This window comes from Acanthopagrus latus, chromosome 6 (assembly GCF_904848185.1).
Source record: "Acanthopagrus latus isolate v.2019 chromosome 6, fAcaLat1.1, whole genome shotgun sequence".
Lineage (NCBI taxonomy): Eukaryota > Metazoa > Chordata > Actinopteri > Spariformes > Sparidae > Acanthopagrus > Acanthopagrus latus.
Window position 1 is genome coordinate 16949076 of NC_051044.1, and position 25736 is coordinate 16974811.

Consider the following 25736-nt stretch of genomic DNA (forward strand, 5'->3'; position numbering starts at 1 on the left):
GAATGCATTTGATTGAAATCAAGCAGCAACATGTGGAAAGTGTAACATAAAGCACAATATGCTGAGTGTAAGATTGCTTCTGAATGCCTTCTTTTAAAAGTGCAATACAGACACAGATGTAGTTTAAAACATTCCGGAAGCTGTGTGTCCCAGGCGCCCCCTGCTCAAAAAACAAAACTTGTGTTGTATACACTCACACTCCACTTGTAGTCTCGCAGACTTTCTGAGCGTGTTTGCAATTTTTTTCATTACCAGTTATTCATTTTATTGTATTAAGTGAATATGTGAGATGGTGATAACAAATTTAGCTTTTAAAATATCTGATAAGAAAACATTTATAAAGGGTTTGTAACCAATTACTTTATTAGTGATAAATAAATAACTTACTTATGCATTATAGAGCGATGGTGAAATAAAAAAAAAGATTTTGGGTTGCCCGTATGTAAACAAAAATTACCTTTGATTCTCAAATCAAATTTTTTTTCACAAACTGGCTACCCAGAGTTTGCTGTCATTGATGGCATCTGCATAGCTTTTTAAAATATTTTGTCAACTGTCAATAATAAAGCTGCTAGTAAAAGTTTATAAACCCTTTAAAAAGGTACTTTATTGGAGAGTATGTGATTATAGGAAGATGTCGCTCTTGTATCCAGTCTGAGAATATTTCAGTCAGAAGGATGATAAGGATGTGTTCAAGGTCAGCCTAATATATGAAATCATTTATTTCTTACATTGTTTAATAAAACAGCAATAATGTTTTTTGCAAACTGGATATAAACTTTGATACAATTTGACATGCCAGTTAATTTGACACTGTGGAGAGTAGCAGTTCTACAATAGTGGTTATGAAAGAGCCTTCACAGACAGAACAGATTTTACATTGTTGATTTCCTGCAGTGAATTGTGGTCGCAGTTATCAACAGGTTTTTGTTTTTTTTTTCTTTTTCTAACAGTTCGTTCGACTTCATGAAAAAGACTAGAGAAGAAAGAAATGCGTCTAAAAAGCACTGCTTCAACACCGGAGCAGGATGTGAAGCAAACCAGGAATGTACAACATGTCTGCACTGTATTTCTGACAACAAAATGGCAGTTAAAGAAGATTCATTTAGTCATTAATGAAATGTCAACTCATGCCAGCTAGATGCATCTTAGTGCACATATGAGGACATGCATGAGCACATAACATTCATGAAAAAAACCCTTTTCCCCTCGAATATACTAAAGCTTCAACATGAAGGTTACAGCGAAACATGATCAGCATTTTAAAGTCATTATAAGTTGCTCTAGTCTTCATAATTCGTGTATCATAAATAATTAGAAAAAGACGATCCAAAGATTTCTCCCGAGAAACTCAGTTATTTGGTGACAGCAATGCAAGTCGATGATTGGTCATCAACACCAACAGATCTGGGCGAGATGAGATGAAGTCTTATGTCAGCAGAGTATTTTCTGTTCTTTCCTTGTAAACGCCTCTCAGATCTCAGATCGCTCCTCAACCAAAAGTGCCACGTTTTGTCCTCAGATGCTCCACCTTTTCACTCATTCTATTTCGGCCTCTGCGTCCCTAAGTGAGTTGGAACCAGCTCCTGGTCCCCTCTGGAGTCTCTCTCATGTGGCGGGCGGTGGGGGAGCTCAGCTGGGCAGCAGCCACGGCTCCACGAAGTCCCACTGCTTCCACAGGACGAACAGCAGCAAGGTCAGCAGGACGGTGGCGGCCACCCGGGCTCGGGTCTTCATCAGCGGGGTGATGAAGTTGGCCAGGGTGGAGACGAACACCAGCAACACGGCCATGAGCGCAAGGATCACGTTGATGAGTTTGCCCAGCAGAGCTCGGGCGTTGGCGTTCTCCACTCCCTCCAACTGGACGACCTGCTGCTGCTGCTGCTGCAGCTCCAGCTTGGTGATGCGGGTCAGGCACGACTCCACAGCCTCCTGCGTGTACAAACACACACACGGTGATCACAGCAGGATTTTTTGAATACAACAGTGGGCCTGAAGGTCAAAACACAACACAGTTTTTTTACCTGAATGTCCCTCGCTCGCTCGTAGGACTGGTAGGCGACTTTTTCCTCCATGCTGGCAAGCTCCTGTTTAAGATTGGTCATCTCATTCTGGTGGAGCTCTGTTAGGTCATTCAGCTGTTCTTCAAGTCTCTCATACCTGAACATTACAGCACAGAACGCACACAAGAGTCCTCAAAGTAAGATCACCGAGCTAAAACTTTTGAACGGCGTCCAAGTTCCTCTTATAGCTTATTCCTCTGTGCCGTAGTCAAACAACTATCTGAACCACATCATGAGACACACCTTTGCACTGGCTGAGATGGTCCTTCACTGCGATGAACACAGGCACTGTAGATTTCTTTATGTGATCAAGCCCTCATGCTACAGTAAATAGCTGCAAATCAATGTGTATTAATCCGAGGCCAAAAATAGTTCCCATCTATTCCCTTTTGGGTAAAATTAGGCAGAAACCACAGTGCCCAGCTGTGAAATTAAATAACTGTCTGTTTTAAAAATAAAAAGTATATATTCATGAATTGTTACATCTTCAGTAAGAACAAAGTGAGGCCAGACTGATTAGATGATTTTTTTGGCCTTTTCATGGGATCTGTTGACTGGTTTTGCCGGTCTTATCCTTCAAGTAAACTACACTGTGATGACTGTAGTGAATGCACCAGAGTTTGGAAGTGTGTCCCTGTTTTTTTTTTTTTTTTGAGATGTGTACCTGTATCTCTCCTCTTGCAGGCACTGTGTCATGTAGGAGTAGTCACTCTGCAGCTGGCCCTTCATGTCCTCGATGGCTTCCTCCATGTGTGCCTGGCTGGCCTTGATCTCCTGCAGGCCCTCCAGCAGAGAGTCCCAAGAGCTGTGCATGTGATGGTGGTGGTGGTGGTGCCCGTCCAGTCTTGGACTCCCCATGGTTGGTCCTAAGAGCCCTCCTCCTCCTCCTCCTCCTCCTCCTCCTCCTCCTCCTCCCCCTGCCCCGCCTGAATTACTGCCTGCTCCGGAGCCGGATGAGGCGCTGGAGCACTCGTCGTCGCTGCCGTACTTTGGGCTCGAGACCAGAGTGGCACTTCCACTCAGGGCACGAGGTGTGGGGGCGTCCTCTGAGTGGCCCCCGACTCCGTCCTCGAGTGAGTCTTTTAAGTGAGCAATGTTATCTGCGCTGCCAAACTTGTTCCTGATGAGGCTGGCGAACTCTCTAGGCTTGGAGACCACGGCTGTGTGGGTGAGGGCAGAGACTCCACCCTTGACCCCTTCGACCACTCCACCTCCGAAACCACTAATCCCAGCTCGAACGTTGGCCCCAACGTCCTTTAATCCCTGCTGCATGTCCCGCAGGACATCCTTAGGCTGCCGGGCCGGTCCATTCTGTAGAGAGGGAAGAGAAATGAGGAAGCAGAGAAGTGGAGGATCTCAAAGGTGGGAGAGAGGTGATTAGGTTTAAGGGAGAGAACTGCAGGAAGACAGATGAGGAGAGCAGGCCCTGTAGAGATTTAGATGAGACACAGGATGGTTCATTGGTTTAAAGAAGTGTTATCAGATGAGAATCATCAGTCTATATTTGGACACAACTGTCCTCACAAAGATAGCTCAACACTCGCTCGAGTCAGTCATGAGGTATTTACTCAAAAGCGGCTGCGCAGGAAGACATCACAAGCTCAGAATCAGCTGCTCCACTTGCTCACCTACCTGTTCTATCTCCTTTAGCTTCTTGTGATAGTGCTCTAGCTTCTTGTGCAAGTGTGCGATGGTCTGTGCGGACTTCTGGTTCTTCTTCTCGAACACCTGCTTGATCCTGGACGCCTGCTGTTTGTCGGCGTTGTGGGCCAACTTCAGGTACTCTGCAACGTTGTCGTCACGGGCCTCCTGCTCCACGCGAATCTGCTCGGTGACCTTTAGGATCTTCTGCTGCAGGTGCTCCAGAGCTGCACGCGTCCTCTGCGGCTCGCCGGTCCCTGAACACTCAGCGCCCCCAGACATGACCCCAGACGCTGCTGCTGCTGCTGCTGTTGCTGCTGCCGCCCCCGCCCCGTCCGCACTGATGTTGCTGTCAGAGCCGCCATGGCTGGTAGTGGAGGGTAGGCCTAGAGTTGCCACCTCGCTCTTGTCCAGCTGAGGGGGAGGAGAGGGCAGGGGGACGTGAACAGGACTGGAGAGAGTACAGCAACTTCTCCAGATACAGAACTATCAACATGACTTTACTGAGGTGCAATGAAGCATCCCATGTGTTATAATCTATTCAAGTAAAAGTACGGTGGGAACTTATGGGCAGTGTTGCATCCTGATTTTTGTTATTTCAGTTCTATGAAAAAGTTGATCGAACCGAAGTGGAATAACTATCTGATGGTGCCATAACAAACAAACTGCGGGTTCCTTTATGGTCAGTATGTCAAATATCATTAACAGGTCTGTAATTGTTAAATCATTTTCTAGAAATCCCCGCGACCCTGCAGAGGATTAAGCGGCGTACATATAATGTGTACAGATAATGGATGGATGGATGGATTTTCTAGAAATGTCAAGGAAAAAGATGTAGACAAAGTGTTCAATTGGTACACATTTAATGAATTTGATCCATCAGAGCCCAGAGAGTATTTCAGTCAGGCACGACACTTGTCTATCAGCAAACATACAATTCAGTGCATTTTATTATTTCCAATAATAACTGAAAAATACTAAATCTAAATAATAATAATAAATAATATTCTCAGAACTTTGTCCAAATTTGCTCTGTAACCATCCACAACCCGCACCGAGTGAAAACATCCAAAAAACATCTTTTCAGTATCTTTGCTGATGTTGAAAGGACGTCCAGTGGAGAGCCAGGATTAACGTTTCAGATGTCTCTTCTGAGTTCACCACTGATGTACAAGTGACGTCCTTACTTATTTTTGTAAGCCATTTTGACAGTCAGTTTTCTAAAGAACTTCTTGTGGTTCAAAATTTCACGACACTTTTCGCGACATCTAAATTGTACTCGATGCATCAAAAAGATACGAGATGGATTTGAACCGTGAGGCTCAACCCCAGTAGCCCTTTACCAAGGGAGCTGTTCATCAGCTCGGATGTTTTGGGTTAACCAACCTTTCATAACCAAAACAAGAAGACCTCTGTGACTGAAGTTGAAAAGATGCCTTAAATTACATAGTCAAAACTTCACTGGTCAACAATGAAAAGTGTTTAAAATTGTGGCTCTACGCAGGACGTCTTTTCAACATCAGCAAAGACACTGAATAGACGTCTTATGGATACGTGTTTGCTCAGCGGATGTGTTGGGGGATACGTCCTGCTTATTCTTCATTATCAGGGAATCACTGACTCTTAAAGGAACATTTTACCCCAAAGTGAAAATTCATTTCGTATTGATCCTCCTGCAGATGAAAAGTCAGTCTAAGTTTCATAGTCCACAAAACATTTTTGAAGCTTCCCAGCAGAGAGTGTTCTGCTAAACAACTGAAGTAACTGGTCACACACACACACACACACACACGCGCACACACACACACACACACACACACACACACACACACACACACACAAAAACCATACATACGTGTGTGTCTGCACCTCATCTGGCGTAATCCAAGTCTCCAGAAGCCCAGAGATCCCAAACTGATTCCAAAGACATTACTCACACCCTTGACCCACTTCAGATAGGTGTGCACTAACGCCTTTAGCTTAGCACCAACAATACAAATCCGGGCTTTAAAATGGGGGTTAAATTTATCTTTTTAAACCAATTTGGGATCTCTGAGCTCCGGGAGATTTTTTTTCAGCTGTTCAGCAAGTTTTGAAACAAGTCCCCGGCGACTTCAGTTGTTCTGGAGGTTGATGCAATGCTGTTTTGATGGGAAGCTCCAGAAAAAGTGTTTTGTGAACTACGAAACTTCACCTGACTTTCCATCGACATGAGGGCAAACAGATGACGACCGAAATCTCATGTTTGGTTGAACTTATCCTTTAAACAGACTTTTGAGGTAAGCTACTGGCACCAGTTGAGAAAAAATCACCCTTTACTCCACAACACTAATTCTGACAGCTTCAGTTACTAGCTGCTTTGCATATTTACATTATTACTAATCATTATAGGTTAAACGGGGCTCTGTGTAACAAGTCCTTGCAGTTTTTGAGGCGAACTGCTCCTTTGAATATAAATACACTTGCAGGTAGTTCCTCCCCTCCCCTGGCGGTAATGCCCCTAATTGATTTGGTGGAGGCATCAGAGAGTATACAGAAAGGCCATCATGCATTAATTAGATGAGACATAATTACACTGCTTCCTGGCCTGCACAGCCTCAGAACAGTCAGCAGCGCTACAGGACGGCTACTTTAAGACACCTTCACATTTAAAGTGCGTGAGGTTCGAGGGGTCGGACGGTGGAGGCAGCCATGATGATGGTGTGCAGACGGACAGTGACACGTGCAGTGTGATGAAATGTAAACCTCACTGAATGACCTCAGCCTACATGTCTGTCTGTCTGTCTCCCCCCTCTCTCTCTCCAGTCATGACTTCACCTTTAAAACGCCTCACACTCACACTCTGGATACCAAACAACGCGCCCTGTGCTGACACCTCCTCTCCACACCGAGGGGGATCCCCTGGTCGGTGTTATGTCTCTTGTCTGCTACACGGCAGATGGAGGGCTCGTTAATGACCCGCTGCCTGACGTCACGTCAGTGTAATCAGAGCCCGCAAACACGAGCTGAGGCGGACACATGACACCAAAACATGTCACGGCGCTGCTCTCATGCCCCACAGGCGGCACGGCGCGGGGATTATATGCGGGTTTTTTTGGTTTGTTTTTTTTTAAATTTTATTTTGCGTGACAGTGTGAAATGAGCACAAGCGCTATTATTAAACATATACAAGCCTATGTGTTCAAACTGTGCTACATTGAAAATAAACCACACACACACACAAATGGCAAAAGTAGGTTACAATCACAGTGAGCACCAAACAGATGACTGCAGTCCCCGGTGGTTAATCGTTTTCCTCATCTGGTCAGAGAAAAGTGAGATGCTTATGCAGAAGCTACAAGCGATGGCTCGTGCGAGCGAGCGGGCGATGCGGTGTCCATCGGGGGTAAAAAAAACCAAAAACAAAACACAGCAGCAACAACAACAACAACAACAAAAAAGCCCAACGGCATCACCGATACGGAGAAGATGCTCTAGATCTAATAACGACACGGGAGGGAGACGGTCCGGTGGTGAAACGAGAAGCGGGGCTGTGATGAGGATGGAGATGACAGATGTCTATGGCATGAGCAAAAAAAAAAACAAAAAAAAAAAACAAGTGGACAGGAGGGGATGATGCCTTGGTGTATGGGTGCGTGTGTGCCCTCCTCGAGACGCACGATGGATGGATGCGAGCACATGAGGATGAGACACAAGCAGCACAGCGAGAAATTAAATCAGAAAACGTTACCATACTGCTTTAATCCAATTTTTGCAGTGCCATTGCAAGTCTGTGTTCGAGGCCCATCCTCCTCCTCCTCCTCCTCCTCCTCCTCCTCCCCCCTGTGCTCACCGAGGAGGAGCCCCCCTCCTCAAATATCTGTAGCCCTCAGCCCCGTTGTGTGGCCGACTATCCCCCTCTCTGGATCCTAATGCTCCATTGTTAATGCCATCGATATCTGCAGCCTCTCCCTCTCTCTCTCCCCTCTCTTATGCCCTGATCTCTCTCTCTCTCTCTCTCTCTCTCTCTCTCCCTCTCCCTCTCCCCCTTTGTGTCATATGCTCCCTCCGCCTCCCTCTGTCTCCCCACCTCTCTCTCTCTCTCTCTCTCTCTCTCTCCCTCTCCCTCTCTTTTCAGTCCAAACGCAAAGGCTAGCTGTCCTGCCCTATAATGGATGTGGGAGCTAAGGGACAGATGATGGAGGGAGATGGGCGGGGGGATGGGAGAGCTTAGCGCAGGCGTGCAGGTGCCTCTGTGCTGCTGAGGCCAGAGGAGAGGCTCGGGGAGGGAGGGAGGGAACACAGCAGGGCCTGTGTGTGTGTGTGTGTGTGTGTGTGTGTGTGTGTGTGTGTGTGTGTGTGTGTGTGTGTGTGTGTGTGGCAGGGCCTTGCTCCAGGCCTTTCATCACCCCCGCCCCCCCATCCTCAATACAAACACATACAACCAGTGTGCTGCTGATGTGGGGCTGCAGTGATGTGGTGCCAAAGTACACAGTGTGTCTGTCTGAGGCAGTGACTCACTCTCTGAATTTTACCTTCCTCACAAAAGGGAAGACACAAGTGAGGTGTTTGAGCCACTCCCGGTGGCAGACTTGTTTAAATCTCAGAAAGCGTCTGAGATCCCAGATTGAGTCCCCATCTACTTCAGTTGTTTAGGAGAACACTGCAAAGCTGTTCGGATGATCCTTCTGGAGCTGGAGCTAATTTTAACAGCACTGTATCCTGTTGGGTAGTTTAGTCTTTAATGCATTGTGTTTTATAAGCTGGTTAAATGTCACTCAAAAATGTACTCGAGAGAATGCACTTGGTTATATTCCAGCCCTGCCCGGGCCACCAGATACACTAAATACAACATAAACAGACCCATGAAAGGCTGATTATTTCCTCATACATTAGCTCATATTACTTAGTGGCGTTAAATTGTTATCCACCCATCTGATTACCTGAACTTTGATTATTATGTGACCATGGATGAGAACATTATTTCCTCTTTTAATTCCCCCAAATATTTCTGTAGGGGGCACCAGAGACAATCTAACAATCATAAGTCATTTAAAAAGAATGTTACACAAAACCACATTCACACCTGGATGTTTCCCAGTAAACACACATAAGGACCAGCGGTGCAGAGGTGGCCCTGGCGGCCCACAGACTGAATACCAGCGATGAAGAAACTATTCAGATTTTGACTTGTGTGAATACAGTCACACCACCAGGTAAAAAATGTTCTTTCATGAATAAAAGCCCCACATGGCAAACGTTGCCTTCAAGGCTACTTGCACTGATGCAGTTGGTTGAGATTAAGGTCATTTTATTTTGATATTGTTCCAGTCCATATGAGCCATTATCTGTTGACTGACATGTTTTGTATCTAACATCACCATCTGCAGAGTGACTCCCACCTGGCTGTCAAGTCAGTGTCATGGAGTGAACTTTTAATTATAGCCCCTTGAATGGTAGTGAAGGAGAAGTGTAGAAGTATAAAGTACAATCTCTATAGAAATACAGTACTTAATTTGCTGACTTAGCGGCAGCCAGCGTCTACTTGTCTACTTGTGTGGAATAAAGTGTCAGTTAGTTGTTTTTAATTGCCAAATGTTGTAACATAAAGACCAAATTACATTTACATACATTTACATATGTCTCTGTAGTTTTGAAGTACATTTATACAGCTTTTACACTTTTACTTCATTATATCTAAGGGGCAGAATTGTACTTTGTACAGCTATAAATATAATAAAACTACTTTTCAGAATATTTAAGAAAACATGAAGAACTTAAAATCTGATCTGCCTTTTAAAGATGAAAGGAGCAAAGAAAAAAGTTTAAATTTGCTCCACTTTGACCAGTTATCGCATTACAATGGTATTTGCACATTAATCAATCAGTAATAATAAAATACGATATTGTAAAATATAATAACCAGTGTTGCTAAAAGTAATTCTTAGATATCATGTTAAAATACTACTTGCAGGTGGCGAAAGTCACCCACATAAATAGTACTTGATCCAGGACTTCTACCTAACAGCAAAATTAAAATCAAAAAGTAAAAAGTAAAAAGTAAATCATACATATACTGACACAGGTTGACAGAGTACCAGATGCATATTTCTGATTACTGGTGTCAGTATCTTAATCTGATTGCTGATAAAAAAAAATAAGTTGATTCAAAAATGCAATGCTTTGGCTCTGATAACGAGTAAGTAACGAGCAACTAAAGCTATCAAATGAATGTAGTGTAGAAAAAGTATATTTACTGTCAAAACGCAGTGAATCAGAATCAGAATTTCTTTATTTGTCCCACAAACGGAAACATTTGTGTCACAGCAGCCAAAGCGCAGTTCAATATAACAATAAGCAGTAATAATAATAAAAAATAAACATCAAATGAAAAGGTAACAAATAGACTTATATGTACATATGTACATGTATGTAATATACAAAACGAAATGAGACATGTTCTATGTGTAGAGTTTTTAATGCACAGTGCACAGGTGAGGTCTGCTGGGAGCAGTGCTGGTTGTAGAGTTTGCAGCAGTAGAGTGGAAGAGCAAAGTAGCAGAAAATGCAAACACTCAAGTAGAATACATGTACCTCAGAATTGTACTTTAATCAGGACAGTACATGAGTAGATGTACTTAAATATATTCCATCAGTGATAATAACATAATGCTGACAGGGTTAAACCTTTATGGTGATTACTTTTATTTTTGATACCTGAATAAATTTTGATGATAATACTTCAAAACTATTATTCAAGTGAAGGTTTTGAACACATTCAACAGTTTTTAATATGCAGTCTTCATCTCACACACACATACACACACACACTTACACATCAGCACACACACACACCACACAATAAAGCAAAACATCCACAAAAACTTAATTTCAACATTTTATTGGAATTTGGAATTCTCATAATAATTAAACAAAAACTAACACAAGGAAAAGTAAAACAATAAATAAAGGATAGATTATTCTCATTTATAGCTTTAACATAAAACAATATGTGGGTCCTGTGCTCAAGCATCTATCAACAGAAGTGCATTCGTTGTTTGGGATAATGCTGTTATTTGCTTAGATTTGTGTTTAAAACAGAACACATTTCTAAGCGGTCAGTTCAGCATCACGGTGACCTTGTCTTGACACCCACTCAGATTACCCATAGCAGCAGGGTTTGCCAACGTGGCCTAATAAGTGTCATGATACAAACATGCGGTTTGTTTTTGAGGCAGATAATAACACATTGTTAGAATTGCACCATGTGTCCAAATATAAAAAGAAAAAAAGCTTAGCTTACTCAATACTACATGTGTTTCTTAGAAAATCTTCCTCTTAAGGTCCTTAACGGAGCTTCAAATACCGAAATAAGTGACCTGAAGGCACTTAAATGTTGGTGTTTTGATAACACCACCTATCAGATGTATGTGCAATACTGCAATCTTTTAATGATTATGCTACTTAGCAGTGCTGTATTAAACTCTGTCGATAAACCTCTGATATATATCTAACTATATGTGTTTTTAAGGCATGGTGCACCACTCTTAACCTACAGTATCTGGTGCTGTACACATGTCAGAGTCTGGGCAGGGGCACTTCAGGAGATCTGCTTTGCAAAGTGATAGCCTCACAGAAGATGGAAAGAAGAAAAAGAGGACATGATGGCACTTCTGTCATTAAATAGCTAAGCAAAGCAACAGCATGTACAGGATATCGAGAACTCTTCAAGTATGTTCCTCTGAGTACATGATGGTAAAAACAATACGACCGTACATCTGGATATATAAAGTATGATAAATGTCTGTAAAAAATCCTCCTAGCCCTCATGATACACATAAAGAAATAACATCGTAGAAAAACAATAGTGGGTTTGAACAAAGGCAAACGGCTTCATCCCATAGCACTCTCATTCATTCTGCAGTGTCGTCACAGCCACTCCTTGATTTCATTCAGAGACAGAATCATTTTACCAACATGACGTCTGTTTCAAGTGTATACAGTAATGCATTTATCCGCCCTATCTCTGAGTTTCTACGTTTTCAGCGCTGTGGAATGTACAGTAGGAAATGTCAGTCAACAGTTTGGCATCCCCATGATCCAAATGAGTATAAATCCACTGGTTTAAGAGATTACCGTTAATCTCCACCGCTCAAATGTCCCCTTCTTACCAGTGGGAAAATCACCAAACCCCCCTCAGAGTGACTACAGTACCCTAATTAACCCAATATGAGAGATGTGTGGTTGAGGTCCCTTCTGTTGTCAGATGAATCGCCCCCTTATGAGTGACTGTGCACAGTCTGTGCAGAGCGTAGTATTCCTGAGTGTAGTACTGCTTGTGTGGCTCTTTTGGGATTTTGGCACCTTTGCAGTAAACTGCACCGGAAATCACTCGCCGGATTTGCGCGGCATTCCGACAACTCTTCTTTTGGCCTGATAGAAATCTGTTGGGATACAGAACAGGAAGTTTAGCTCATGTAAATCCACACCACATCCTATCTCCACTCATTCGCACTTTGAATATCTGAATGTGTACCTGTAATGTTTGTCTGTTTCCTCTTCAGCCCTCGGTTCTCCCGCTTCTCCGGTGTTTTCTCCATCTTCTCAATGCAGCGTGCGATTCTCTCTGGCGAACACGGGATGTTCTCCTTGTCGTTCTGTGGCTGCACCCTTCCTTTCTTGGGTGTAACAGCTGCCTCGGCCACCCTTTGACCCTCGGCCTGTCCCAGGCCAAGCTTACATGGTCTGTAAAGCAGCGGGACCTTGGCTCCGGGGATGCCCTCCCACTGGAAGTTGCTGCTCTCCAGAGGCTTGTCCGACATGAAGTCGAAGCCCCAGCGTTTCGACGCCTCCTCAAGGTCTTTCCTCAGGGCGGCTTTGTACTCCTCCTGCAGCTGCTCTCGGTCGACTGGCCCGAAAAGGTTTCGTCGGGTGGGGCCATTCCCCAGGGTGCTCAGGATCTGCTCGTGGGTTGACATAATTCTGCACTGAAGGAAACAGAAACATCCATCAGTTAGTTGGAAAGGTGCTGCTGGACATCTACAATGATCAGCTGAGAGAGGGACAGTTGCACCCAGGAGGACTCCACTCATCTGCTAAAACAATTAATCGATTATTAAAAAGGTTGCAAATAAATATTCTGTTGAAAACCAGCAAAACATCTATAGAAAGATAAATGAAGCAAACAAACAAAAAGCAGTGGAAATTAAGAACAAAATCAATCTAATCGATGCCAACAATCCACCTTAAATTCAACAAAAAAGAGGTCATCTTTCCATTTCAAAAGCAGAAATCAGGCTTACCATGGCTCCAATCACTTCAAGTGTCCTCAGACCTGACTACAGAGCATATCAGACTGGTGTTACTGGTGAGCTTTTTATAAGACCGAGGCCAGGCAGCCTGTGACTCACTAGGCCCTCCTCTGTGAATCACTGGTACATGCCTGGACATAATCTCAGACAGACATGTGAGGACATTTTCTGAGCACTGTCTGTGGTGGCTGCAGACACACAGAGTCACCTCTAGGTGGCGGTGTCAGACCATCTGTAGACAGTCAGCTCAACAGAAGGTACAATGAACCAGCAATTAATGAGGATCATAGATTTATAATTATGAGCCTTACTATTAAATCAATGTTCTCCACATCGATATATCTGAACAAAATATTCCCAGTACGAGGGCTAAATGGGTTGTGGCACTTAACTGTTTGAGCTACAGGAAGAAATCTGCTGTGTCCCTGGAGAATAATAAGTCATTATAGTCATCCGGGAAGGGCCGGGCACGGTTCCTATTTTACACAATGATAAAGAGGAGCCCGCCCAGCACTCCCCCCACCCCAATTATCCAGCTAAAGCACATTAGATGGGCTGAGGTCACAGAGAATAATAATAATTTGAGAGACACTAATGAAGTTAACTGTCACTGATTAAATTGATTATAGTTCATTTCAGCACAGAGACTGTTCCGATTCAATGGAAACAAATCTGTCAATAAACAGATAAAATATATGAAACCCTAACTCCTCAAAATGACCCCTGCTGCCAAATTGTTTCATGAAAATATACAAATAGACAAATATACAAATATACAAAACATGTTCTGCTGCTTCGTCACCTGGCTGCAGCCACTCCACACAGCAGAGCCAAGCAGAACATGTCTGAGGTCTGATGTCATGTGGCATTTTTCCAGGAACTGCTTTTCATTCATGTTTCAAACGAAAGAAACGAAAATGCACAACTTTCTGACTCACCAAAAAACACCTAGATTTTCCAGAGACAATACAGAAACTGTAACTAAGTAAAACCGAAAGTTTTAATTCAGCTGTGATGATAACTTTCAGGAAAAGCTTATCTACTCTGAAGTCTACAGTTCTTTTTCATATATAAAGGATTGGTTTCGAGGAGTTGACATCCAGACAACAAAAAAAGAATCAGCTTTTGATTTCAGATGTTAGGGAAAAAAGCATCTTTTAACACACTGTACAGTCAGAAGTCTACAATTGAATTAAACAGATTATAGGGGACTTCCTAAAAACATTGACTAAAAAGTATACTACACTTTTCATTCATTAATCCCACTATTTCACTTGCTAAAAAATGTCAAAGAATATCTTTTTTTTAAAGAACAGTCATCTGAGTTTTCAGTGACCTTTCCACACCCACGGTTACATAACAGTGGACCTGTGTGTGCTGATGTCAGGTGGGTGGTTTCATGTGCAGAGATATGACCAAACTTCATACTAAAAAAAATAAAAATAACAAAAAATAACTAAAAAAAAAAAAAAAATTACTAAAAATTATTTTAAAAGGGGAAGAGGGTTGGACATTTGGGGGGGAGCACTTATGAGACAGAACAGTGTACCCCTTCAAATTTCTTTCCCCCTCTTCCTGCACACGGGATACGACGTCACGGAGAGTGGGGGCGGGCCCGAGGAGTGATTCAAGGCTGTGGCGGGAGCGCGAGACTCCGACACCGGCTCCCCCAGCTCACTGACCCTGCCCAGTTTACTACACGGCTCCACGTGAGGCTGGAGCTCGTGTCAGGCAGTCTCAGTGGGCTGTCACTGGAGTCTCGACCTCCCTCTACATCTCCATACACAGCCGTGTCAAAATAACCCTCAGTGAACGGGCCTGTGTGACACTTGAGGTTGTTCTTTTCCCCTATCAAGTCGAACATAAAACTAAAGCTCTGTTGAAGCTGTTGAACGTCTTAAAATACATTTATTGGTATGAAAATAATACAAAAAATACACCATCAACTCTTACAGCCCAAATAAACAGTAAAATTACAGAGAGGTATCTACAGTTGCTTCCAAACCAATAAAACACACAAATCACCAAACACAATGCTTTAGAGAAAAACATGTCAAGCTATGTTCGGTGTACTCACATTATCAGTCCTCTGCAGTCCAAGTTAAAAAGAAAAAAATCTTCTTAATTCAAACTTGATGAATGAAGCTGCTGTTTATCTTCTGCGGTTGCGTCCCTATAGCTGTAATGTGTCTGGTCTGATCTATTAACCGACCCTCTCCTCTAAATCACAAACCAGCCACGCCGACAGTAGCTACTGCGTTCACTTCTTGATAATTCCTCCAAGTCTTCTTCTCACAGAGCGACATGCGCTAAACTTTTATCAACTCCGGTGGGTGGGGAGCCTCCCGTCCCGTGCAGAGGCGGGCCTTGGGGCTCTCACACGTGGAATTCGCCCGGTAAACACATGAGCACACGTGAAGGTTTGGCTCGGCCCCGCACTGAAGTCTGTCGGGGAGGAAATTCCAGCTGAGGACGGACGACCCCGCACCGCAGCTCTCACTGCCTCTCACTGCGCATGAGCGAGAGGGCGGCATAGGCACAAGCACAAGCAGGGTCCCGGATGTAGGCAACACGGCAGCAGCAGGGAAAGTAGAAGTGTTATTGCTTCATTTAAAGTAGAATTGGACATGTATATCAATAATTTCATTATTATTTTAGCAAAATGTTACATTGGCTTGAAAGACTCCCCTCCTGTCACACTTTTAAAGTTACAGGTTTTAAGTCATATTGGAGTTCCATTGAAAATTTAGATCTGAAAATAACAGAAATTTACAAAAACAACTTAACTGAAATAGCAAACCTCTAAATTGTGTTTTTTCGTTTGATCATGTTTTCACAAAGATTTTTCTCAAAAGCATTTACTACATTTTCGCATCTGTTTAGTCAGAATTTAGTCAGGCTGTAGTAAGGCTGGTACACGCGTAGATAAATAAAAGAGCTCTTACGACGAATGACGATAATGTGTCAGATACTGGACCTTTGATTGAAATGTTTGAGTACTTTAGACCAAGCTGCAGTTTTATCAGTTATCTCTTATCAAGTCCAGTGTAACCCAACTCTCTGTGCTTGTGACTCAGTCTCTTTAAATGCACAGATTTGTCACATATTGTACTCAAAACTCTGTTCCACCCAGTCTCCCTGTTGTTCAATTCAAGTCTGTTTATCTGGGCCACTGGTCGGCAAAATGGACAACTTCTCACACCTCCTAGTCACATCCAGCTGAACTTCAGTCTCATTCCCAACAGATGAACAACAAGAGCCCTAACTGTAGAGTGCAGCCTATAAAGTCCCAACTGATCTGACACCACAGTGAGCCCTTTGTGTAGTGAGAGACTGACGAGACAACAGAAAACACATTCAGACTTGGAAACCATACACACATTTACAGTACAGCCATATTCAGTTGTGTTATGTACTGAAGTTAATGAGGTATAAACTACATGGAAGATACAATGAGCGTATGTTGTTTTTTACAGAGCAGCAGCTGTGTGCAGAAAAAAGGCTCTACAGCTGAGTGGACACTTTATTATCTCAGCTCTCAGGCAGTTGCACAGTGCAGAGGGACTGCACACTCACATCATATTATCTTGTTCATTATGTGCCTCATCATGTTCAGGTCTTTGTTTTACATCCACTGCCAAATTAGGCGCAAAGAGACTATGCACATCCATAGGTATTTACTGAATGACCCAAGTTCCAACTTTATTACCTGTCATTATAGTTTCATAAGAATCAAGGGTCAGGTAGGGAACCTACACAAACTGTTCACGCTATGAATCTGTGTTAATGAGCAAAGTCAGTATAAAACATTAAAGGTGCATGTAGTAACACCTGGTCACCAGAGTAACCACTAACTGCTGTTGACTGTAACTGCTCATGCCTGTAACTGCTGTTAGCAAGTTAGCTTACCGCAGGGTAGGTACACTGACAGACATTTTGTATTGTACAGTATCCACGTTAACAGAGCAGCTGGGTTTCATGGAAAAGTGTTGATTATTTTGGATACAAGTTGACATTTGTGCAAGTTCATTACAATGAGTGTAAACAGGTTGACAGATTACATCAGAATATTAACAGACAGGAGCTAGCTGAGGCTAGATGGTTAGCGTGCTAACCTCAGAAGAAATCTCTGCAATGCACACAAAAGAAAATCTTTACATTTTGCATCTTAAATGTGGTTTTAATGATCCCAGAAACAACTGGACTGTTTGGATTGTGGTGTTTTTGGCTCTACCTGGGAACAGAGGGAGACCTACTGGTGTGATTTGTAGAATATGGCTAGAAGTCAAAGATGGCTACAACAACACTGTGTGGTAAGACACTTAGTGTTGGTGAGGTTCAAATGGGCATGCGACTGGAATGTAGTCTGTTTATAGCCTAACAATAGCTTTTTACTTCTAGTGATTTCATTTAATCTTCGAAAATCTCAATAGTGGTGTTCGTCTTCCTGAACAAAACCTGTTGACAAAACGACAGTGCTTAAAGTTATAACCTTGAAGACCTTTATTTAAATTAATAACTGCCAAGTCACCAAACAAGATAACACAATGATGACTGAGCCTATGGCCACTGGTGAAAGCCCTTGCACTTGCTGTTATATCAAAGATGTAAATTGAGTGTCGGTGGCAACTTTCCCAGATAATATCACAAGCGGTGTACAGTTAGCAACGTGTACACCCAGCAGTTGTTGGTCATCCAGAGAGAGTAGGTGGTTCACATCATAATGATCAGAAAAAGTTAATTTTAGATGATGAAAAGGTATGTCTATAAAGTAATTTTTTTAGCTATCATTTTTTATCAAGTAATTAGTAGGCTAAGTGTTACAGATATCATTCGCTTTTTGTTTCATGTTGTGTTGCTATGGGGGCCTGGTAAAGCTGCCACCTGCCCTCATACAGGTGACATCTGCCATTTTTGAGGTTGCCACTGTAATTTTGGGGACAATACAAAGTCCAGTTCAAAAATCCCAGCAGGTTTTTGTCGACGGAACTACGGTCGTGCTAAGTTCTGGGTTAGCCTACAAATGTACGCTACACCATTCTATTCAATGGGTCCGCTGCCAGGAAGTAAAAGCCGAAGCCAGAAAATATTTTCGGTGGACTTGCAAGGTGAGGACATCTCATTGGTTTGAATGGGCGCCATCTTTCATCACCTGATATCTGGTGTAATTCTTCTATGCACATCAGTGATTTACAGTCCTTATGCCACAACTCAAAGACAGGCTATTAAGTTCACTTCAAGTTTTCAGCATATTTGATTTCTTACAGCTGTTCGACTGACATAGATAAATTAACTAGTTTTGTCAGCACGTCTAAAAATAGCTCACACCGTCCCTGCCTGTTTCTCAGGCTTATCATTACTCGCGTACTGTACTTCGTGGGCGACGCGGGCACGGCTGTGTTACATAACAGTGGGTGGACTGGAGAATAACTCGCTGCTTTCTGAGTGGATTGCCGCGAGTTCCTTGAGGGCTGGTAGCGAGAACCAGCCGTCTCCGTGGATACCATGAGTCATCGCTCTCTGTGATGTCACGGGGCTTTGAGCAACACGTGGAAAAGCGCGCGGAGATTTGAGCAAACTGTGGCTCAGTGTTGTGCCGGTTCACGTGGACTGGATGCGTGAACAGAACCGTGGGCCTGACAGGGGTGTGACCGAGGGAGACAATTGGACAGTGGGAGCGCGGTGGTGGAGGAGCTGTGTGTGGGTAAACGGACTAACCCACAGCTGTACATGTAAGAGGACATAATGAACTATAAAACATTTTATTAAGCCTTACCAGATGACCTTCATTACAATCAGTTACTCTTAATGACATGTTGCATGTGGATTTCTCACTCTTACTACTGAAAATAATCCAGGACTTTCACAAGGAACGTTTTAATGAGCTACACACCACACACATACACTGATCTATGTGAATGTACGATTTTATGTATGGGTGATTTTATCAGCGGCATAAAGACACCCATTATTTGGATTTCTTATCGCCTGTCTATGCTGGTAAATTGGTTAAAGTTTAAATCGACATGATTACATAACGACCTGCTATCACACCGTGTACACAGAAAAGGAGGGAAAGTAGCAGAGACAGGCAGGGAAATGAACTCTGCCTGTTACTTTTCTGTAGCTCCTTGAATGTCTTACAGTGTTTAATCCACTGATTGGACATGCACACTCAAAATCAAATTACACACACACACACAAACTTTGATTACTTCCGCTCTCAACTCTAACGTCATTTGACAGTGATATATTAAAGGTGGATTTTTAAGTTTCAATCAAAACCATGTTTATATCATTACATTTACATATACAGAAAATAATGTATAATGTATAAACTAGGGGGTGACTGACTAAGACAGGCACAAATTGGACATGCGCCACACTTTGGTTCTGAAGTTAGGACATAAGGGTAGTGTGTAAAAAGTAGTTTTGCCTCCAGAAAAAGTAGTGGAGTGCAATTATAAAGTGGCAGATTATGGTAATTCCTACATACTAGTGCCTAAATATTATACTATTTTTAGATTTCATCAGTGCTATTTGGCTCTGATGCAGCAATCAATCTGTAAAGTATCTGGTAATCTGGTAATGTTACTGAATACATATCATGGAGTAGAAAGTACAATGTTTGTAGAGTGGAAGTATTTAGTACAAAATGGAAATAAGTAATGACTGTTACAATATATCATCTTATAAGATGTAAATTATGTCATGGTAATTCATATATACAGAACCTCAACAGCACCAAGTGATGTAGACCAGACATGATACAGGAACTTCATTTAAGGTTAAATTAAACAAATGTCAACAATAGAAACCTGCAACTATAAGGAAAAGTATAATGAGCCACGAGTGACTTAGGTGCATGATCAGACTGTGACCTGGATCATGCCCATTGATGCTGTAAGTGCGCCCTCTTGTGGAAAGAGAAACTGAGTGACTCAGTAATGGCACATAAGCTTTACTTCACAAGCAGCAAGAGAACAAGAAAACATTTTTTTTTTATCAACTGTATTTTATTTGAGACCATTTCACATCGTATCAAACAAATGAAAAATAATGGAAAACTTCATAGACAAAAATTTAACTTGTGTTCATCACACCTTTTAAATAAATGCCATAGCTTTGCATTTTGAAAGAGGTGAGGGGTGCGTTTATTACAAACATCCAACCATTAACAGATGGAACCCTTCAGTATGAAGTAAGAAAGAAGCACGTTGAAAATAGGTTGGCTTTACAGACAATCAAAAAGAGAAACTTTCTTACAAATCATCCCAACCCTTCCTTAAAAAAAAAAAAAAAAAAAATGCTGGCGTTTACACAATGAAAATAAGGAACAACTCACACTAAGTCAAACTACACAGTACATTCATTGACAAAAAACAAAGCTCTTAAGAGATTAACCGGTGAACTGGAATGCTGGGTGGCACAACTGTCTCAGGACTGACAAGATGGACTTGACTGAGGCAAGGCATTACACCTGTACACACCCACTCAATGGATTTGAAAATTACCATAACAAGGGGGAGGGACACTAAAATGTATGATTGTTTAAAAATTCCAACACAAAAATGACCATGTTGGCCATGTTGAAGTCCATCATATGAAACGGTCCTACAACCGTTCATCTTCAGCTCGCTTTACACCTGACAGACCTCTGTCTACTTTCTGTCAGTGGAACGAGAGCGGCTGTGGGGAAGGAAACAAACAACCGAAAGTTAAAGCGCGCAGAATTATTGACCAGGCTGTCAATGCAACAACAATATCTGCTAGGACACACAAGATTGCTCAGAATATCTCAGTACCTCCTTGATCGTGAGAAGGACCTCGAAGGTTTATGGTTCCTGTCCCTAGAGAGGGACCTCTCCCTCCTCCTGTCTCTGGAGAAAGACCTGCAAAAGCCAAACAATCCCATTATGTAAACAAATAGTAAAAGGCTGTTTTGTTAAGATAATGATTCCTAGGGTTGGCCTTAAGGTGGAATTTGATCTGAGATCTTGAATCAGTATCTGAATATAGTTGTAATTCATGTGTAGACAGCAGTATTAGACAACCATTAACAGCCAATTCCAGGACCAAATCAACACTTCATACCTCACTCATTCTAATCTAATGTTTTGTTGTGAGCATCAATTAGACTACCTTAATCAATATTTCAATCTAGTGGAAACCACTTAAAACTGGAACCTCTGGCTTCTTTGCTGACAACAGGTGGCTGGAGATCTACCAAATGATTTTCTATTATTTGGGACTTTGTTTAGACGCAAATAATGAAAGCTAAACCTAATTAGGTTGGACTAGGGAGATAAAAGTAAAAGACTACATGATGAATGGTTTGATGAAACCATTTTTTGCAAGATCTATTCTTATTTAATTAGACAAGCTGACTTTATTTTTGAGAATAGTTTGATATTTTAAATGCAGTGCATGAACAGAAACACACACAAAAAAATCAATTCCTGTTTTCAGAAAGACTCAATTGTTTGGATCACTGCATACATGACATTCAGAAAGCTGACATACCTGCTTCGGCTGCGACTGAAGCTCCTCCTGCGTGGGGATCTGTGCAGGGAAAATAAAAAAAGTGTTAAGAACAAACACAGATGCGCCGATCTGCCGTAGAGATTCAAACTATTCTGATCCTTTTCTTACATGGGCCTCCTTCAACTCAGCCCTTTGTTTATCAGAGTAACTATAAAATGGAATAAAAGAATTGGGGTGTTTTTCCTGAAACAAGAATTATGCAAATCACATAATATAACTTACTGGCAATGGACCAAGTGCATAAAGATAATAGGTGATTGGCAAGTCTCTCACCTATTCCACAGTGCCATGGGTGTCTTTAACAAATTAAAAACTGGATTATGATTTAGTGTAAGATGGTTCTATATAATAAATAGCAGTATTTTCATGCGGCCTGAGCCCCAAATAGCTAAAACAAAAAACAAAAAAGCCATCAAGTGGCATTTGCCCCTATCTGAGGACTTAATGCAGCACTGTGGACTGGCCATAGTGGGAAAATGAAATGACACACATAGGCCACCATCTGTATTAAACTGGTCCACCACACAAAAGGGAGAACATATGGTATTGGAAGCTAGCAACAAAAAAACTATGTACTGGTCACTGGGAATAAGTTTTGTGGGGTGACCAGGCTAAGATATTCTAAAACCAACCATACAGCACAAAAAAGGAAAAAACAAAACCAAAAAACCCTTTTGATTTTTATTGGGGGGTTGAGAAGAGTTTTGATTTGTGTGACTTCATAATTCTGCTCAGTGCCCCAAGACATACCAGATGAATGTCTATAATGGAAATCTCTGGAAATGTTTTTTTTATTTATTTTTTTTTTAAGAACAACCCTTTTCAAACCAGCTGTCTCTTCACTTTCAAAACTGTATCAGCAGTGTACTGAATGAAGCAGGAAAACTTACTAGTCTTTTTGGTTTTCAACAAGCTAGATATGACGAAAGGGAGGCAGACAGTCGGCCGGGTAGGTAGAATTGGCTGAATAGGACTGGCCAGATGCTGCAAGGTGATTAGGTGGCAGGCAGATGGGGGCTGGCTGTAGCTTTTTTCCTGCTTTAATTGGTTAGCCGAAGGCTGCTGTTGGTAGGTTGTAGACATTTGGGAACGTAATACGCCGATTGGTCGGGAATGTGACGTGGGCTGCTGCCGTTTGGGTTAAGGTTGAAGGAAGAGGAGGTTGAGAACGGCATGCTGAGGAACCAATGGGTTGGTGCAACCTGACGACTGGCCATGCCTGGGTCATGTGACAGCACCAGCCAAGCTGATTGGGGCACGATGGTCAGCAGTCACATGATGCTGAAAGAGGACTAGTTGATTGACTCAGAGGGTGGTGAGAAGAGGCATGGTGGTGGCTCTGCAACGGGTTTCATTCTTATTAATATAGATGAAAAATAAAATGCATCCTCAAACAAAAGAAAAATGCATCACATTTGGCACTTTCATCCCTCCAATATTTTAAACAGGTTATACTTTTTGCGACACAGGACTTACCAAATATTTCAAAGACCTATTTTGACATTAACAGTAGGTCAAATGTAGATAATGTGTAAAAGTTCACGGAAATCTACACTTCAAAAGAAGGATTAGTGCCCGAAGACGTAGTCTTTCAGGCAAGAATTTAAGATGCATTTTGCAATAGAAAAGGCTTCACTACTTGACCTAGGAAAATGTCCTATTCCAATCCAATCAATTCTCATAGTTAATTATGAATGTTTATCTGCTTGGTTCCCAACATAAAATGGTCAATAATATCAATGAAGATGAAATTGCAAGCCTTAGACATTGCAACAATCACAAATGTATAATCAGTTGATAAGATAAAACATTAGAAATGCCTAACTCTGGAGAAACATAAGCAATTATCAGGAAATACACTGTGGAAAGTTAGAATATTTAAGTCACACTGATGGATTTATGTGCAAGGTATGTCAAATTTTGTCTCTGCTCATTACTGTCAAACAAAAACATGGGTCACCTTCGCCTGGCTGGTGGGCTACGACGCCTGTAGTCATCACGGTCTCTGGGGCGCCTGCCCCACGAAGGGGGAGCCCCGCGGGTGCGACTGCGTTTCTCACCGTTGGACAGCTCCACTCGGACCCGGCAACCACACAACGTCCTGTAAAACAAGCATACATTGTTACACATTGTGGCTGTGGAGAGCTTAGTCAATGTTAGTCAAATCCAATTAGTGAACTGTGCTGCCCACCTTCCATCAAGCTCACGCACTGCATCAGTTGCATCTCTGGGATCTTCGAATTCTACAAAGGCAAAACCTGGAGGGTTCCTGGCAACCCAGACACTGCGGAGAGGACCGTAGTATCCAAAAGACCTCTCTAACTCTGTCTTGTTTCCATTGTTGCCAAGATTACCGACATAGACTTTGCAGTCCAGAGGACAGTCACGATGCATGGCTGAATCTGAAAAACAATGAAAAAGAGAACAGGTCACTTGTGCAGCAGAATCATGTGGGAAACTCTTAAATCAGTAAGTTAGGACAAATTATCAGGCCTGTGGTTGTATTTCAAGTCAATGCTCTCATTTCCGTTATGCATTGCGCCAAATGCCTTTCTACAACACATCACCCGAAATAATATAAAAAATGCATATTTTCTGTTAGCGTTGTTAACTTTGCGTTGCATGCAAAAATACTACACAAGAACCACATCCATAACCTGATACTGATCATAAAGACAAACGTAATGAAGATTGGCCTACTTTTTTTGTCTTTGACTCGAAGCCTAACATGATGCTAACTTTAGCTTAACGAGAAACAGGCCAATTCGTGTTAGCTAAGTTTATACAGTGCCCTAAATGCATTGCGAATAGTAACTATATGATTAAATACACAGCTATCCATACGTTGTTACCCATATCCCGCCTTCAAAATGTGTTTTCTCACCGTTCGACATCAGATATTTGTTCGACGCCCGGAAGCTAAAGGTAGCTAATGGCTAGTTAACGATAGCTAAAATGGCTGTCGCCTTTCCGAGGCCTTGTGATGAGGAGCCGCTTTCAGCTAGCAGACGCAGAAATCAAACAATGGATTCTGCCTGCGTTGCGATACCGACTGATCGACCTCAACACGATGCTCCGAAAAAAAAAAAAAAAAAAAAAACTCAGCACGACACAATTAAGAATTGCGTTCAAACTCTACCGTGATTGTTGAATTCACAGCTTAGACTAACAGCGATCCTCCCGCTGGTTTGTTCTCCTCGATCGTCGAAGGAAAATGGCGTGACGGAAAATACGTTCCTCGGTAGGGTGACCAGCTTCCTGCTCCGCGGAGGGCGGGGTTACGTAGTCACGTAGTTATAGTTCTCACCACATCTATCTTTTCAATTTTAGTGTCTTTTGAATGGCACTACTAAGGCCGCGTATTGTTTGAAACACTCAGATTAATTTCAGAGTGATCCAGGCGTTTATGGACTAATTACATTAACGAACGGACTCTTTTAACATGGGCTGGTAAAGGTGCGGTACCATCTTTGGCCACAACATGGGAGTCAATATGGTTCTGGCGCTGTTTCGACATTTCTTTAGCTAAGGATTCTCAGCAGTCATTTTTTTGTCGCCTCCGGTAAAATGATGTAAAGTGTGCGGTCAATGCGGTTCAATACATATTACATAATATAACAGGTTTAAACAAGCAGCAATTGCATTAAATCAGAGAAAAGCAAGCAGACAAATAAATATATTTAAAAAATACACTTAAATCATAAGAATGAGAATAATAACGACAATTTACACATGACGACATAAAACACACAACACATTAGAAGACAAATTAAAAAGATGGGTTTGATATGATATACTTTTTTTCTTGTATGTTTTCCCTGAAATTTGTCCATGCTGGAACACGGACTCATGAGCATCTGGAATTAAGGCTGAAACATGTGGTGTAGGATGATGCTATTGATTATCAAGCCAATTACCTCTTTGGGTTTTAGGCACATTCAAGACTATACTTATCCACTCCATTGTTCTTTGAAATACAAATATGATACAAAGCCATAATACAATAGTATACCACCAGAATAAATTCCAAGATCAAGCCAAGTTATTTAGGGCAAAACATTTCCCCAAAATACTCATAGTTTAGATACAATCTTTGGTTTATCGGTCTGCAATAACAGTGTCAATTTAAACACAGAAAGATTTCTGACAAAGTATTTTGGCAAATATGTATTTCTATTATCAAAGATAGTTGTCTTTT

General features: G+C 42.1%; 3 protein-coding genes across 7 annotated transcripts; all 3 read right to left on the reverse strand.

Annotated features, from left to right (window-relative positions):
• Positions 1–1049: 1049 nt before the first annotated feature.
• Positions 1050–7860, reverse strand: tmcc2 (transmembrane and coiled-coil domain family 2). The gene is made up of 5 exons (XM_037100499.1): positions 7435–7860; positions 3696–4118; positions 2728–3374; positions 2025–2160; positions 1050–1932 (listed from the first exon to the last, which is right to left on the reverse strand). The coding sequence occupies exons 1-5, from the start codon at positions 7435–7437 to the stop codon at positions 1633–1635; spliced, it is 1509 nt and encodes a 502-aa protein (XP_036956394.1). The 5' UTR covers positions 7438–7860; the 3' UTR covers positions 1050–1632.
• Positions 7861–10568: 2708 nt separating this feature from the next.
• Positions 10569–15505, reverse strand: cdkn1a (cyclin-dependent kinase inhibitor 1A). 4 transcript variants are annotated; one of them, XM_037102598.1, is made up of 3 exons: positions 15072–15505; positions 12220–12665; positions 10569–12127 (listed from the first exon to the last, which is right to left on the reverse strand). In XM_037102598.1, the coding sequence occupies exons 2-3, from the start codon at positions 12659–12661 to the stop codon at positions 12072–12074; spliced, it is 498 nt and encodes a 165-aa protein (XP_036958493.1). In that variant the 5' UTR covers positions 12662–12665; positions 15072–15505; the 3' UTR covers positions 10569–12071. The 4 variants fall into 4 exon arrangements, with proteins under 4 accessions (XP_036958493.1, XP_036958492.1, XP_036958494.1 ...); XM_037102597.1 differs by having other exon boundaries at positions 12220–12670; positions 15072–15504; XM_037102599.1 differs by lacking the exon at positions 15072–15505 and adding an exon at positions 12986–13196.
• A 4483-nt stretch (positions 15506–19988) lies between these two features.
• On the reverse strand, positions 19989–24835 carry srsf3b (serine and arginine rich splicing factor 3b). 2 transcript variants are annotated; one of them, XM_037101869.1, is made up of 6 exons: positions 24678–24835; positions 23730–23940; positions 23499–23639; positions 21518–21556; positions 20800–20886; positions 19989–20683 (listed from the first exon to the last, which is right to left on the reverse strand). In XM_037101869.1, exons 2-6 carry the CDS (start codon positions 23930–23932, stop codon positions 20656–20658), a joined length of 498 nt encoding a protein of 165 aa, XP_036957764.1. In that variant the 5' UTR covers positions 23933–23940; positions 24678–24835; the 3' UTR covers positions 19989–20655. The 2 variants fall into 2 exon arrangements, with proteins under 2 accessions (XP_036957764.1, XP_036957763.1); XM_037101868.1 differs by lacking the exon at positions 24678–24835 and adding an exon at positions 24423–24664.
• Between the last annotated feature and the right edge of the window lie 901 nt (positions 24836–25736).